At 39.3% G+C, this 17,220-nt stretch overlaps 2 protein-coding genes and 1 pseudogene across 3 annotated transcripts; 1 reads left to right on the top strand and 2 right to left on the bottom strand.

Annotated features, from left to right (window-relative positions):
* Positions 1–2,575: 2,575 nt before the first annotated feature.
* LOC113673355 (uncharacterized) lies at positions 2,576–12,003 on the bottom strand (annotated as a pseudogene). The gene is made up of 4 exons (XR_016181476.1): positions 11,931–12,003; positions 10,740–10,844; positions 4,163–9,930; positions 2,576–3,833 (listed from the first exon to the last, which is right to left on the bottom strand). The product of XR_016181476.1 is annotated as an uncharacterized LOC113673355 (transcript).
* LOC149036181 (uncharacterized) lies at positions 2,893–7,179 on the top strand. The gene has a single exon (XM_089188790.1). It carries the CDS (start codon positions 2,893–2,895, stop codon positions 3,430–3,432), a length of 540 nt encoding a protein of 179 aa, XP_089044916.1. The 3' UTR covers positions 3,433–7,179.
* Positions 12,004–12,776: 773 nt separating the features above from the next.
* LOC149036180 (uncharacterized) lies at positions 12,777–17,220 on the bottom strand. Its single transcript, XM_089188788.1, has 2 exons — positions 15,041–17,220; positions 12,777–14,293 (listed from the first exon to the last, which is right to left on the bottom strand). The coding sequence occupies exon 1, from the start codon at positions 17,155–17,157 to the stop codon at positions 15,580–15,582; it is 1,578 nt and encodes a 525-aa protein (XP_089044914.1). The 5' UTR covers positions 17,158–17,220; the 3' UTR covers positions 12,777–14,293; positions 15,041–15,579.

Raw genomic sequence — 17,220 nt, 5'->3', positions numbered from 1 at the left:
CTTTAGACACTTCCTCTCTTTGATATAAATTTAATTTGTTTGACTCTTTCAGTAACAGAGGGCTCAAATAATGACTGAAGTAAAATATTCCGTTATCAAGTGCGGTATTTACTGAAGCAAAAAGGGGCTCTGAGAGATTTGTGTTTCAGAACAAATTCCTGCGCTTTTTTACGGAAACTTGCCAGACTAAGAACAAATCATTATGACGACAAACTCTTATAAACTGCACAGTAATACGGTCATAACGTATCAGGTTGCTTCGAACATCCCACGGGCTAAATCATGCATGATAAGACATAAGGCTCGAAGTGCAAATCAACATCAAATGTCAATTAAGAAACCAGGAAAGATACTTAAAAGGTTAAGGAAAACAGTCATGAAAAGCAAAGGATATGTAGTAGGATTTCTGAAGGAAATTAATTCAAGTAACAGTTAATACATAAATGTATTGCTGTTCTGGGCATGGGCGTTAAATTTGAATCTGTTCACTCCAGTCTTCGTGCCACTACTTTGGCGGTTTCGCCAGCACTCTGAGAAACAGGGAATGTTAATTCTTTCCCTTGATTCCGCGAAATTTAACACTAGAACAAATTTGCTGATATGTTTCAACGATGGAATAGTGGGTTGACTTCAGCTTTGCAGTTGTTCTGGGTAAACATGATCACGTCTTTGGGGAAGCACTCGAAATTGCTATCATTAAGAGATACGATTTTTATAGACGCTCGACAACAGGGCCCCAAAATTCTAGAAGTTTTTACAGAGTTGCTTTCTTTCCGAGAAAGCCGTTGTCTCTCAAAACAATTAGCTGATATGGACGGTTGGACATTTAAGATCAACTTTAATGTATAAACTTAGACACATTCTGTCTTTGATGTAAATTTAATTTGTTTGTCTCTTCCAGTAACAAAGGGCTCGAAAATAATGACTGAAGTAAAATATTCGGTTATCAAGTGCGGTATTTACTGAAGCAAAAAGAGGCTCTGAGAGATTCGTGTTTCACAACAAATTCCTGCGCTTTTTCACGGAAACTTGACAGACTAAGAACAAATTATCGCGACGACAAACTCTTAGAAACTGCACAGTAATGCGGTAATAACGTATCAAGGTGCCTCGAACATCCCACGAGATTGAAGAATAACGGACCAAAGTTGACTGTTTACACGAATCTTGTATCTTGCAAGCAATCGACCACGCACCACAATCAACGATCAAAATCACGATCAATCTCACAATCAATCAATCAAACTGAAACAATGAAACAACGACGGTCTATTAATCTAATGAAATGTTGCAAAATACATAACCAAAAATAGCGTGTAAAAAAACTTAGCCTTAACGCCGATAACGAGATTAAAATGACTATTAACTAAATACAAATAAACCTATACAAACTACGTTAAAGTACGAAGTTTCGGTAGCGCGCTCATTGTGATAAGTCCAACTGCGCATGCCTATAGGTTTAAACGCATGAAATTTGAAAAACACGAGAAGAGCCGTCTTCACAAAACTGAAAAGATGCTAGACATGACCCAGAACATGACACCATTTCACTTTGGATATTGGAAGCGGATAAACATGTTGTCTAGAAGATAAGGACCTTGAGGATTCTTGGAAACCAAGAAATTTCCACGAAATGTTGTACGGCAATACAACAAAATATCTGTTTGCATACTTTCACCCAATGCTGGAAAACTAAACTGAGGAAAACAAAGTTACAAAGGCACTTACATATTGGTCCCGCTTGTACCAAAGATTTAAGAAGCGAATGGACGAGAGTTCACCAGCAGCACTCAAAAACTTACAAAAACTGATTACAGGGACGCTAACCTCGCTTTTATATGCGCGTGGTGACGCTGAAAGGTCCGATTACAAAACCAATAGAAATATAGACAAACAGATAAATATTGTAACTATGTCCGTATCTAGGATCATTCTGAAGTTATTAAACTAATCAATAATCAAGTTAATAAAAATGAGTCTTCTGGCAAGTGTCCTTAACAATTTCGTTTGAACTGCCACACACGAATGGATCATATTCTCTAGCTACTTAAAAAATAAAAATAATTAAAAAATATGACCGGTTGAGTTATGATAAGGACAAATAATTCTGAATGAAATCAAAACAAATCTTGCGTTAGTAAATTTTGAATAGTAAAACTCTCCTTTTACATGAAGTGTTCGAGATATCAGATACGCTTTTTTGTTCTTTTCGCGCATGCGCCTAATCTTCATTGAATTATTCCAAAATACCACAAAAAGGCACTCTCCTTAGGTAGCGCTGCTTGAATTAGTTATGCAAAATAACTTTTGGAGAGATAGATTTATTATTATGAGTCTAAAAAAGTAACATACCGATCTTCAAGTCAGAGATAATGTGTAGTCAGTTGTTCAGTGAAGGGCTTAAAGTTCGTCGTCGATTCATTCTTCATTCAGGGTACTTATCCTTTGGAAATATCTCAAGATGATGGTCTAGAACTTTCCGGATCTCATGCTTGTTGCCTAGGTCTTCGATAGTCTTTCCGAGTCTGTAACACATTTCTAGTCCATTTTGCATTGCCTCTATCATCAAATCTTCTTTGTTTTCTTTATAAAACACAAGGGCCTGTTTTGTCTTCACCATTACTTTCCACCTATGATCGTTCTCCATTTTTCTCTCGGCAACACGTTCCGCTCTTTCCAAAAACTTTCTTGCCTCCTCATAGTTACCATTGCTAATGTGACAGGATCCACAGTTCTTCAGGCAGTACGCCAGCCGAGCAAACCAAAAACGGCACAAAAAGCCCCTTGCAGGACATTGCGTCCGAGCTTGACCTCAGCGAAAAAACAGACAACCCTGTGGACGAGGGCCATGCTAAAATTGTCTTAAGCTTGCTAAAGACAAAGTTCCCTAAAATGGACAAATATTCCCGCCCGGAAAACGTGGAGGGACTTCGTACGCCGCGAGTAAACCCATTAATTTGGAACCAACTGCCTGCGCCTGTCCGCACACAGGATTCGAAATCACAGAAAACGCAGAATGCTCTAATAGCCTCGTTGGTGGCAACTATTAAGGCAACAAACCATGTGTTGCAACAGCAGCCATTAGGCAAAGCTCAAGACAGAGAGCTAATCACATATCTAACAGATGCCATCGCCTTGTCATTGCAGTGCTATCATGATATCAACAGCACTCGCCGCCAGGCGATGAAGAAAGATCTCCACAAGGATTCCACCGCATTGTGTAGCGCAGCTACAGTGCCTACAACTTCCGAATATTTATTTAGTGACCTGTGGAAACTCACCAAAGACATCTCAGGAGCGAACAAGCTCACCAAGAAAGTTCGCCCCCCGCAACTCAACACTGCACGCAACGGAAATTCTGGCTCGAATGGCCGTCGCTACAATTATACAAACCAGGGAACTCAAGGCAATCGCCGGTTCCACCCATATTAACGGAAAAGAAATGACTTTTTGTCCAAAGGCCGCCCTCCAAGGACAAGATTAAAGAAGGAGGGCGAATCAAAGCAGGCGTAACGCAACCAAGTCCCTCAGCCACAAAGGTATGCCAACCGTTAAGCTGTAACCCTGGAATTAATGAAGTACTTATGTTACTTTCTAGTCAGGGTTCATTTAAAGCAGGTCAAATTATGTAGTCTTTACCACATTGGCAAGAAATTACAAGTCATCCCCACATTTTTTGAGAAATGCCTTGTTTATAAGTCAGTTCCTTATAGTCTCTTGCAAATACATCTATGGCCAGACACCTTCACCTTTCTTGAAATTATTATTGTGAATCCTGACTGCTGTTCTTCTTTTTCCCTCTCATCTTCTTTTTCCTTTCTTCTTTTCTCCTCCTGAAAGTTGAAGACGCCGCGGTAGATATCAGGAATTAATACAACGCAGGAGGACACGATTGCTTCAAATCAGTTCAACGCGCTCCACAGTGGTGAAGCTCTTTTTTTGTTGTTGTTTCGGGTTACCGAGGACAAGGTTATTTTAAAAATATCCGCAAGGAAAACGAAAACTGGTTCGAGTTATTGAGAGGCTTGAGATATCGAGGATAAAATAATGATAACTATATGGCGGAGGTCTTCGGCAAATCAGTTTTGGTTTGAGTAGGCCTGAGCTAGGTTTGAGTTATAGAGGGCCTTCTATTAACTGCTAACTTGGATACAGTACTTACTTGGGCATTCCGTCTCTCGGAAATCCTCTGGATAACGGTTGATAAACGATCTTATTGGGTATTTGTTTCCCATCTTTTTTATTGGCAAGTCTAGTTTTTTGGCCATCGACAGTCCTTCAAGCATCATTTCTTTCGCTTTATCCTCGTTTCCTATCTCGTCGTGTAAGATGGCCAATGTAGTCTTGATTAAGACCTTCCATTCGTGATTCTCTTCCAATTCTCTCTCGGCAACTTGTTCTGCCTTTCTGAATAAAGTCATTGCCTCGTCAAAGTTTCCTCTTTTCTGGTGACAAGCTGCGCAATTCTTTAAAGTCAGGATGCTCTCTTTGCTTCCACCCTCGACGAGATCGTCGAACATTTCTGTGGCTGCGTTATAATACTCGAGGCAAAATTCATCTTCCGCTTTTGTTTCTTCACCTTTTTCTTTTGTTTCTTCACCGAGAAACAAACAAAGGTCTGCCATGGCCTTCAGGGCTTCGGCTGTCATAAAATGTTTACCAAGGCACCGTTTAAAGAGTTTTAACGCCTTTTTAAGCTGTTTTGTAGCTGTATCACGCTGCTTGCTGCGCTTGGCAATGATTCCTGAAAGAAGAGTTGCTGCTGTTTCCGGATCAAGTTCGCCCAGACTTGTACTGCTGACATGTAGAGCTGATTGAGTCTCTTGCTCAATTCTTTGGTTTTCTTTAGGATCTTTTTTATCGGAAAGGAAGCGTGCGTAACTGTTGTGAAAGTAAACCTCTGATAACGGATTTTCTTTAAACTTCGCATCATTCAGGCGATAAATTTCTTCCGCTCTCTGCATAAGTTCGCTGTACTTCTTTTGGTCTTTCTTCCTATATTCATGTCCAAGAAGACACAAAAGTTCTACAACACGCATTGGCTGAACAGTTGAGTCAAATGTGTCCAGTAACTGTTCAAGGAACTGGGCACAATTCTTTGGATGAAGACACCTTTCCAAATACAGACACTTCTGTGGAAAACTCTCCAAAAGAGTTTGAGAGCGTTCCATAATCTCTACATCCTTTTCCTTCCTTCCTTGGGCGTAAATGCGAAGAAAATGCTCGAAATTATTTCTGTCTTTGTTGAATGAAAAGAGGGATTCTTTGCAGCTGCCTCTTTTCCAGTACAATTCGGCGTTGTTCGCAAGGCAAGAAATGTAATAAACACAGGCCAATTTTTCTCCTTTAGCTAAATGATCGGCATACTTGGCTTAACCAATCTTCCTTGCATACAAGTGAATGAGTGGATGCATTTGATACCTCTGGGAACTTGGTTGTTCGATGAGCGAACTCTTTTTCAAGGAGCGAATAATCTTGATGGGCTTAATTCCAGGAACTGACCACGCTTTCATTACAGCCTAGGCAGCACCTGAGTCAAAAGACCCCTGGAAAGTTGACATTAGAACGAGGGCTTCTTGTCCAGCTTCAGTCAATAAATCAAAAGACGTCTTGGTGGCCTTTTCTACAGATCCTTCATCGTCTTCTAGTACAGCAAGTGGTTCTTTCTCCACTTTTTTAATAAGAGTTCTTCGGTGTAATCTGAAAGCAGAGATCCAACAATGCACAGGGCTAGGGGAACACAGCCACAAAGTTCTACCATGCGCTCTGCTTTAGAGAGTTGTTGCTGGAAATCTTGTTCGTGGAGGTGAACTTGAGCAATTAGAAGATTTCTGGCCTGTTCGTTTGACAACTCGCGTAGCCTGACTTCTTTTGGTGTCAGGTCGGTATTTTGAAATGTTCTTCTTGTAGTTATCACAAATGTGACATTTTGTCGCGAAAACATTCTCACATCACGTAAGAAATTGAAAAAAAATTGTCGATCTTCAGACTCGATGACACCATCTGCATTGTCAAGAACAAAAGTGACCTGGTCTTGAATTTGTTTGCTCCAGTCTTTGAGCCACTGCCCCGGATTCTCTGGTACCTGCGTGTTGACCACTTTACGACATGAGTTGATCATTTCCATAGTCGTTTCGTTGAAAGTAGTCTTTGATGATACGCTACAAAACAACACAGTTCTTTCATTTCCGGTTTGGCTAATTCACAGGCCACTCGCTTTGCTACGGTCATCTTTCCGAATCCCGGTCCACCAGTGATCAGAATTACAGGAGCTGTTCCACTTTCAACTTTTTCCTTGATGTCTTGTATTTGATCACCACGGCCGATAACATGTTCTTCTGACAAGTTATCAGCTGGAGAGTTCAGAGACTTTCCCAATCTTCTCAAGTTCTTTCTCCCTCCTCCATTCTTTGAGTTCCTCTTCAACCAAATGAGCTTCGTGATCGGTAGTAACACTCTTCAGGGACTGAAGTCTCTTCCGATGGGCGGCAACCTCGAGTACTTCCAAAGACGAAGATATTTTATTCCACTTGTCTTCGAATTCGTCATTTGGAACTACAGTAGAAACACTGTGGCAAAGTTCATTTCTATAGCATTTGATACGCACGATGCTGGCTTCAGGGCTGGCATCAGTGTCAGCAGGCATTTCGTGCCATCCAGTCAAAGGAACCGATAGATGACAAATTTGACGAAGCAATAAGTGTAGAAGCGTGATATCAAATTCTTTCGAGTCTGGCGGTTTACCTGAGGAAGGAAACAATTTATCCCATTGCTTATCAGATATTACTCGCTTTCGTTTCAGCTCTTCGAGCTCTAGGCGATTGTTGTTCAATGCGTTCTGTAAGGTTGACTCTGGCTGCATGGAATGCAAGAATTTCATTAAAACCTTTGTTCCTTCGTCAATAAGCAGTCTTGCCAGCCTTGTGCCATTCGTTTTTTCTTCCGATAGATCCGCCACTGAGGGTCCACCAAGACCAGCAGGAGTTGGTGACGATGTTCCGCCGGCTGCCATGACCTACTGTCAAAGCTCTTACAAAGCAAATTCCTTTTGAGAAGGATAAGAACGTTAGCTTGTCTTCAGATAACCATGAATTGCGATTTTCAATCGACACGAATTTTATAACCAGTCAACAGGGAAATTTCCCAATGAGTTCTAGGAAATACTGGATGATGAATAATGGAAAAACATTTTTAAGAGCCGTCTTCACAGAACCGAAAAGATGTTAGACGTGACCCACAACATGACACCATTTCATATGGCAAGCCATACACGACAAAAGTGGGTTGAGTCCAAAATTACCTATCGAGTTTCAGTGATCGATATGTGAGATTGGGAAATTACTGCATGAGAAATAGAAATCATTGTACGAGAATAAAAAACTGTCATGCGAGATTTTAAATTACCCATCGAGAATGAAAAAACATTAATTGAGAAAAAGACTGACGTAGCAATATACCGAGAAATAAATATTGACTGTTGAGAAAGAGAAATCACTATGCGGATTTATCGACTGCTATTCCTGAGCCGGTGAGCAACAGCTAGGCAGCGGAGTGTATTTTGGCGGGAAATTCCCTCATCCTCGAGGCGTCCTCGTTCGCTGCCGGAGTCGGGCAAATGGCGCAGCAATCAGAACAGCAACTGCGTCAACTTCCTGAGGAAGTACGAGTATTATCAAAACAAATGACAGCCAACTCAATCAAATATTACTGCTGAAGTATCTCGTGTTTCTGGACGCTCGCATAGTAGACAACGTAATCCAAGCTCGAGCCTCCATCACAATGCAAGTTCTGCAAGTTCCTCGCATTTTAGACCTATGACAAACATGAGACAAATCGGTACTTCAGATCGAAAGAGAAAAAGAAAACACTCCATTCTTGGTGATTTAATAATATTTACTGGCCCAACAGTCAATGTTGTACCACATTGAGTGAGCACGGCCATGTTCCTAATGCATGTCAATTTTTTAAAGTCATCGTCATGGAGGCGTTTGAAGAAACCATTCCTCGCCTTGTAGACATAGAAGTCCTTATGTCAATCGAAAATAAGCTCGTTAAGCCATCGCTTAAGGTCAGAAAGGCATTACTGGGGTTATTTTACAAAATCGCCTTTTCAAAAACAAGTATGTGTATATAAGGCCAAGTAAAGTGTTGCTGCCCGATCTATCAAAGGTACGATTTGCAGTAACTCGACTTGATTTCCTGTGTAAATGATTACAAAATTTAATTAATTAATGCGTAATAATGAGTAATTGAGACAACCATTCGAATCATGCCCAATACTGCACCTCCCGTGTATAATTTGGCTTGAAAGAGAAGGGCTGGATATACTTATATTGAATCAGGACAATGGAAACAAATTTCTAAAATTAAACAATGAATTGGCTTACACGTAAATTAATAATGCCTCTAAAAAATCTATACATTTACTGTTTCTTGAAAATTATTAGTCTTTAGTTTAATTCTGTTTGTTAATTTTGAAGGATATTGACACTAAAGATGATCCAGAATTTGAATTTGATGATGATGATAACTTGCTAGCAGCAATATTACCAGATCCGGTGACAAAACTTACAGGCAATCCCTACTGTGCACCTGTGCTGGTTTAACTATAATAGCAAATCCTGTACAGAGACTACCTTATGCCAGTGAAACAGGTCTAACTTTCACACGAGCTCATGCTTCAACTTCAAGGGTAACACGAAACTTCAGACAGAATATACTGCACACCCGCATAGTAGGCTCAACTGGCGCGCAAACTCATGCTACAACTTCTACTGTAACCATAAATCCTACAAAGAGTGTACCCTTTTACACTGAAACAAGTCTCAGTGCTAGACAAGCTCATGCTGCAAACGCAAGTGTAACCATAAATCCCAATTATGAAGTGCCTCTAGATCGAGCGAAGGACAGGCCAGTATTTGGTCCCAATAACTAACTCTTGCCAGTCCCAATAATGTCAGCTGATAAGAGATCACTGAACGGTTTCCACAGCAGCCACCCATTGAAAGCATAAGTAAACTGCCTGCAGTTCAAGGCATTTCACAGGATTAAACCATTGATGATGGCTTACTATGTGAAAAGAAAGTCACAATCCATCAAGTTGCTATTCGGGAAGAAGTGATGCAGATTTTCAAAGATGAAAGTACTTTGAACTACCATCTCCACATATTGGCACTGCTGGGCAAGAAGAGGAGTGAGAAGGCAAGGGGATTCTTCTAGATCTTTTAGCATGCTTTTGGCAAAAGTGCTTCATATCACTGATGATTGGAAACAATGGAAAAGTTCATTTATTAGGCATGACATGCAGAGCATCATTCATGAAATTTTACATCCCATTAAATTTGTGTCACCTCTTTGTGGCCCTATGTCTTTATGGGGATGATGTTATCACTTCAGAGACTTTGATAAAAAGCTTTAGACAATTTTTAGCTACAGAAGATAGAGAAGCATTAGAAAAGTGCCTTGGTGATGATTTTGAACCTAATGATGAAGATGTCTCGGACTTACTTACATCATTCAAGTGTTTTAAAGCACCAAGTAAGAACAACATTGAAGCCATAATCATAAAGCTTACCCACCAGGAACTTGTCCAGAGGCCAAGATATGTGATCAACTACCGGAATCAAATTCTCAAGGTATTATGCTTTAAATACAACTTTCAGTTCCTCAAGAAACTCAACATCTTTTACCAAAGTAAGCAGCTAACATCCAAGAAAATTAACAAGTTATTCAAAGCTGAACCAGCAAATAAAGCAGAATGTACATTCTTTGAACACCTGAAATGGTTTGTAAAGTCAATGAAAGGCAAATCTCTATCCATGTTCTTATGGTTCTACAATTTTCAAAACATTGATGTGCACTTTACTACCCTAGAAGGGTTGCAGCAACATCCTATTGCCAGAACATCTGGACCAATGCTAGAGCTTCTATCTACATATAAATCATACTAAACACTAATTGAGGGGTTCACTAATGTAATGAAAGAGGAGCAAGCCTGGCTTTTTTAACATTGTTTAATATGAAAGATGAGAACAGTTTAAAAAGAACACTTTTAATGCTTTGAAATGAACATTTTGAAATGAACTCTTTGAGCACTTTGAAATTTGCTTCTCAGTGTCACAGTTTTTGTACTATGCATAACATTTGCATATAACTGGTGTAAGGATAGTCGTAACAGAGAATTCAAGTTACTGTTGGTAGAATTTCTGAACTTTCCAATTAGGATCAAGTCATAAAGTTATATCTATTCAAATTTCATTACAGTTGTCACCAGCAGTTGGTTAAATGGTCACAAGTTAGAAAGCCTTTTGACAGGATGTAAAATTTGCTAGTTTCAAGACTACAAACTCTAAGTAACAATTTTATCAGCTGATCTCTTATATTATCAACATAAATAAATCATGAATTGACTGTATTAATTACAGTCCTGTAAGTGGTCATTACATAACATGATAGTAATTTGTCAGCCCCTGAGAATAAGGCAACTTAGGGTAAAAATTGACATGTTCCTTCAACTAACAGTAGTTGCCTTCTACATTTAAGAAATCAATGCCTAAACTTCAAATTGCACTAAAAACTGCATTAGTTTGAGTGCACTACTTACACCACAAAGTAAATGCATCTAAAAATGTGAAAATAGTTTGATTATAAATCAGGGGAAATGACAACATTTTATTAAGATTAAAACCATCAAAATTCAAGAGTCATAATTGAAGTTATTGTTAAGGGATCAACTATACCTGTGACAGCTGCTAAAAAGTGTCATGACTTTCATTTTCAACCTCCAGACAAATCATGAATCAAATTTTCTTCCTCTCTTTGTGTTCAGTGCAATTTTTTAACCACTGAAAAAAAAGAGATGACCACTTCATTATAAAAGCTTTGAACACAACAGCAGAACTTCAATCTTATTGACTGGTTGATCTTCTCGGTGTGTTATTTGTATTGAAAACATGTCTGCAGTAAGCTTCTCCATCTTTATGAAGCCTATATGAGGGAGGGAAAACAATGATCTTGTGAATGTTCTTCCATTATCATAACAGGAAATATCAAAATACTTTAAATCAGAAACTGATAAATTTTAAATTCATTTCTGCTCTGTACAAGGCCTTTAATGATTGTCACAGTGTTCAGAAAGTGGGTAACTCCATTGTCTCCATCAGGGAGAGGGTCAATCCTAGTATATAATTTATGCAGTTGGTGATTTGTAAGCTGACTGAATGACTCTGGTACAACAACAAAATTGTTGTCTGTTTCAATATCAGTCAATGGACCATCAAAAACAATTCCATATGTCTGCCAATTTGTCACAGTAGACTCCTCATGAGCATTGAGTAATTCAGTGTATCACATTCCCGAGGGTGTTTGGTGGCCTACTGTTCTAATACCATGATAATTCCACTGGCTTTTTAACTCATGTATAGAGGCATTGATCCAAGGAATACAAACATATTACAAAGCCAGCAGGTGTTACTCATCAAGTGAGTCCAAATTTCCACTCACAAGGATATCAAACAAATCCTTGTAAAGTGCTGAGCTGACTCTATTAACTTATGCCCATAGCCTTTAAATGTGCTGATTCTGGGCACTTGTATCAACAATGAAGCTACCTCTATCAGATCCTTGAACCCTGAAAGGGAGACCAGACTCTTGTACCCCTTGCTCAAAATATTGAAGCACAGTACTAGCTTTGTTTTTTTGCACAACATTTCAGATATACAATGGTTTTGCTGTAGTCATAGATGCATCCATGGATGACAAATCTTAATGAGTTAGCAAATGGTTCATATCAATGTGCCACAAATGATTTGGGCGAGTGACATTGTAAGTTCTTTGACAGATTGCCTACCGACGTCTTACAGCTCTACCTACACCATTTATCCTTTTCAAGCTTTCTCTGATTCTGAACTGTTGATCATTTGTACCCCTACCTTTGAGACTGCCCCTAACATAGGTTTCCCCGCAATAGGGTGTTAAATTGAGAGTCTGCTGTCGCTGTACCTCGAGCTTCCTCCTGAACTTGCAGATAATGCCAACGGATTTTTCTCCTTTGGACGAAAGCTTGATGCATGTAAAATATCAGACGACTTTCCTAATAACACAGCTCTAACACCTCAAACAAGTCTGGAGGGGAATTTTGGGACAGAGATATCGCGATAACCATTCCTATGTGTTCTTCAAGCTTCCTAGCACAGATTTCTAATCGTTCATGATCATATGCGTGATAAACGGAAGCGGTTCTTTCGAAGGTACTCCTGAGAGAATCAACAAATGCTGTAAAGTCTTCTGCACTCCGTTGCTCCGCCATTTTGCGAGAAATACACTCCGCTGACTGATTGCTGTACACAGGCTCAGGAAAACTAATCGATAATCTCGTGTAGTAACTTCTTTTTCTCATGCAACAATTTCTCATTCTCAACAGTCAATATTTATTTCTCGGAATCTTGTTGCATCAGTCTTTTCCTCGATTAATGTTTTTCCATTGTCAATGGGTGATTTAAAATCTCACATGACAGTTTTTCATTCTCGTTCGGTAAATTATATTTCTCATATAGTGATAACTCGATAGTAATTTTGAACTCAACCCACTTTAGTCTTGTTTGGCTTGCCATAATTTCACTCTGGATATTAGAAGCGGCATTCATTTTGTGTGGAAGATAATGATCTTAAAGATTCTATGAGTCCAAGTAATTTCCACGAAATGTTCTAAATTAGCAAATTATTATACAAGGCCATCCAGGATATCGTGTTTCCGAGGAAGTCACGTATGAGTTCAATGCACAGCATTGGGTGTACCCCTTGTATTTCATGCATGATTATCAATGAAATAAGTAAAAATAACCAAGGATCATCATGAAAATAATCATAACAAATTGAAGTATTAATGGTCTCATTTCAGTCTTCACTAAAACTTTCCCCGATAAGGTTCGGACTTGTCTACATTAACTAATGGAACGAAACATATATGAAGTTATGGTGTTTTTGGTTTTGCTTTTGTCTTACAGAGTATCTCCGCAAACCTGTGTTTCATTATTTTAATATTTGATATCAGTCCTGAGCGTTCACGGTTACAGTTTGCACCAATATCCTATTACTCCATCAAAAACAGGATGTATTCGTTGCTGAAATTTTTATTTATTAATTTACTTATCGTTGCTGCCAGCGATTATGTTAAGATATCCAATTTTCATAATTTTACTTAATTCGAATATTTCTTTAGCAGATCAGTCGAAATTTAACAGCTCTGAGAAAAAGGAAAAGACCTTATCATTCTTTTCCTAAAAAAAAATTATATTTAAAATTCATAATAGCTCCTTTTTTTGTGTGTGCCTACACGGCGAGTAACAGTGATGAGTAAAGATCAAGATTTCTCGCTCAACATTTTGATATGAAAAACAAATAAGTTGCAAAATTTTGAGGAGAGGAGGACAAACTCATACTGCGGTTAAAATAATCAAGCGGACAGAAAGTTAAAAGTTGCTAAATACTAAATACTTCGCCCTACTGATCAGAGCATTACATTTCCCAAAATCACCCTTCAAACTACCCCTCCAGCCAAAAGATAAAGTAAAGCCGGCTGGGTTACAATCTGAAAAAAAATTCTGAATGGAGTGAATACAATTATTAACAACTGTTTTTTTATCATATAAAATGTATTAAACAAATGGACTCCATGTTGTAGTAATTCTGTAAAGTAGGAGTTCACAGATGATGTTTAAATGTGATAAAAACATGAGCGACACACTCTGCTGCGCTTTTTGCCTCACTTTCCGGTTTTTACCACATTTGACGTCATCTGTGAACCATTACTGAACAGAAGCGTAACACAATGGAACCTATTTGTCAAAATAATTAGTGCGAGACACGCTGACAGAAGTTGGTTAATTGTTAATCGTCGGTAATGTGTCTCTCGCTTCAAAATGATTAAATTGCTTATATTTTTCATACACGAGGAAAAAAAACTACACGAAAGCCAATTGGTTGTATTTAAGAGATCCCTACTTTCTCTTATTGTATCGTTATCTTCACGCGTGAAATATAAAAATATTACTGTAAATTCGATTTGCAGCAGTCATTTCAAAGAATGATCTTCATCATCATGGTTTGCAAATCATGAATATTCAGTTTGGTAGTTTAAGAGTATGCTAACGCTATCATTTAAATTGTTCTCCATCAGTAAACAACCTTTTTCCTCACTTCTCTGATTGATTCCTTCCTCTTCCAAAGCCACCTTTCCATTTTCTTGGAAGGTGGGGCTGTTCGACTCGATGGCCTGTTCGACTGGCAACACTTCCTGAAAGTAAAAGCACAGTATGCATCATGAATTACCACGGTAAACTGATTTGATAGGGGTGCAAGTTTCTTCTCGTTAATGGGAAAAGAGCTCACGATAAACTCCAATTACCTTTTAAGCCCTTTATTTACCTAAAGTTCGACATGCGTGCCTGAGGAGGTGAAAGCACAAATAAAAGACGTTTCTATTCACATTTATTCATAAAAGAATGTTGAAATTCAGATCAGGTGCTATGGGTTATCAGGTGACCAATCCGTCATTTTTTTCGGGTTATTCTTTCCGGTCTGGGCTCGAACTTCAAGCATGCCACCTTTAACTTCTAATGAAAAAACCGAGGTTCAAAAGGTCTTAAAACGCATAATTAAAGAAAATGAATACAAAGTCACTTATAAGTACGATGAAATAGCCGTTTAAATATACTGCTTATGCATAGCATTATGTCCAGGAATATAAAAAACTGACTTTTTAACTGACATTATAAATACCAACGTCATCAGTTGGTGTGGAAGCACGTTTTTGGCTAAAAAAAAAGCAGTGAAAGGGGTACTTGCAATTTGCATTAAAAGTTACGGCACGCGCTTGCTCCCTTGTGACAAGATTAGATTTCCAACCTCTTCTTATGGTTTTCCTAAAACGAGTGGAAAGCGATACCAAAGAGCGCCAAGTTGGGTTCAGGACTGATTTCTATTTTAAAATATCTCCTCGAGCAGATCCTCCAGGTGACTAGAAAGTGAAAACATTACTTACTTGGAAACTCAGACTCTGGGAATTCCTCCGGATGGCGTCCTGTGAAGTCTATTATGTCGTCTTTGTCTCCCATGCGATCTATTGACAGGTCAAATATTTTTGCCATTCGCAGTCCCCTTTGCATTTCGTCTATCGCCATGTCTTGTTTTCCCATTTTGTCATGCAATATAGCCAACGCAGTCTTTATCACGACTTTCCATTTGTGATTTTCTTCTAGTTCTCGGTCGACAACTTGTTGTGCCTTTCTTAGTAAGACCATTGCTTCTTCAAAATTGTGCTTTTTCATGTGACACATTCCAAAGTTCTTTAGGGTCAAAACAATTTCTTTGCTACCGCCTGCTCCAAGTTCCTCGAACATCTCCACGACTGCTTGATAATGCTCAAGGCACATTTTCGAGTAATTTTTGTTCTTCCCTTCAAGAAAAAAAAGGCGGTCTGCGATGGCCTTTAAAGTTTCAGCAGTCATGAAGTGTGTGCCGAGGCAATTCTGAAAAATTGACTTAGCCTCCTTGAGCTGTTGCTCAGATTGCTCGGGTTTTTTAATTGCGCTTTGCGATGATTCCTGAGAGATAGAGAGTTACTGCTGTCTCTGGGTGCATTTTTCCCAGTCTCTCATGGCAGACCTTTAGAGCCATTTCAGTCTCTTTGTCCCTCCTTGCGTTTTCCTTTGAGTCTTTTTTATCCGAAAGGAATCGAGCATAACTGTTGTGAAAGTAGACTTCAGATAACGGTTTTGTTTGGAATGCAGCGGTATTCCCTGAGAGAATTCGATGCGCCTCGTCCATAACCTTCTTGTACCTTTCTATTCTTCCTTTTTTCCTGTATTCATGTCCAAGAAGACACAAAAGATCCACAGTGTGCACCGGTTGGATACGAGAGTCAAAAGTTTTCAGCAACTTCTCAAGAATCTCAGTGTAAGATCGTGGGAGAAGGCATCTTTCTAAATACATCCACTTCTGCGGAAAACTGTCTAGAAAGAGTTTACAGCCGTTCATGATCTCTGGATCTTGTTCTTCCCTGCCTCGGGCGTAAATTTGAAGAAAATATTCGAAATTGTTCTTGTCTTCTTGAAAAGAAACAAGGGAATCCTTGCATGTGTCCTTACTCCAGTAAATATTGGCATTCTTCGCGAGGCGCAACATGAAGTGTATACAAGCCAGTTTTTCGCCCATTGCCGAAAGCTCGTCATACCTATCACAACCAATCTTCTTTGCGTATGACTGAATGAGCAGATGCATCTGATATCGGCGGGCATAGGGCTTCTCCACAAGAGATCTGTTTTTTAATGAGCGCAGGATGGAGATTGGCAAAGCCCCAGAGATCGAACATTCTGCCTTCGTCACAGCTTGGACTGCATCAATATCAAATGAACCTTGGAACAAAGACAGGAGAATGAAAGCCTCTTGTTCGGGTTTCTCCAAAAGGTCAAACGAAGTCTTAATGGCCTTTTCTACAGAACTCTGGTCGTCTTCTAGGACAGCTAATGGTTCCTTTTCAAGGCTTGCTATGAGTGTTTCTTCGGAATAATCTGAAAGAAGAGAACCAACAATGCAAAGTGCCAAAGGAACACAGCCACATAGATCACTAACAATGTAATCTACCCTGGAAAGTTTCTGTGGAGCACCTTCATAGACTTGCACTCGGGAAACAAGGAGATCTCTTGCCTGTTCCGTGGACAAAGTGTGCAAACTGACTTCTTTTGGCTGCAAGTCGGAATGTTCAAATGTTTTCCTTGTAGTAATAACAAATGTTACCTTTTGCCTCGATAGACTTCGTAAGTCACATAAAAGGGTCAGGAATGACTCTCTATCGCCCGAGTCAAGAACGCCATCTGCGTTATCAAGAACGAACGTGACCTGGCTTTGAATCTGTCTGCTCCAGTCTCTTAGCCACTGCCCCGGATTCTCTGGTACTTGTGTGCTGACTGAACCACATATGTTGATCATTCTTATGGCCACTTCGTTTAAAGTTGATTTCGTTTGTAAACTACAAAATAGTACAGTTCCTTCCTTCTCTGAAATTTCTAATTCATGAGCCACTCGTTTAGCCACAGTCGTCTTTCCAAATCCAGGTCCACCAGTAACAAGGACAACAGGGATGTCTCCACCCTCAGCCATTTTCGTGACACGCTCTATTTCTTGGTTACGGCCAAATACATTTTTTTTTTGGTATTATGTCCG

This window comes from Pocillopora damicornis, chromosome 12 (assembly GCF_964200805.1).
Source record: "Pocillopora damicornis chromosome 12, jaPocDami1.2, whole genome shotgun sequence".
NCBI lineage: Eukaryota > Metazoa > Cnidaria > Anthozoa > Scleractinia > Pocilloporidae > Pocillopora > Pocillopora damicornis.
The sequence above is the reverse complement of the archived record's forward strand: the minus strand, read 5'-3'. Positions and strand labels throughout refer to the sequence as shown.

Bases quoted from the DNA above. Each gene is read 5' to 3' on its own strand.
- LOC149036181 (XM_089188790.1), top strand. From the start codon at position 2,893: ATGGACAAATATTCCCGCCCGGAAAACGTGGAGGGACTTCGTACGCCG.
- LOC149036180 (XM_089188788.1), bottom strand. From the start codon at position 17,157: ATGGCTGAGGGTGGAGACATCCCTGTTGTCCTTGTTACTGGTGGACCT.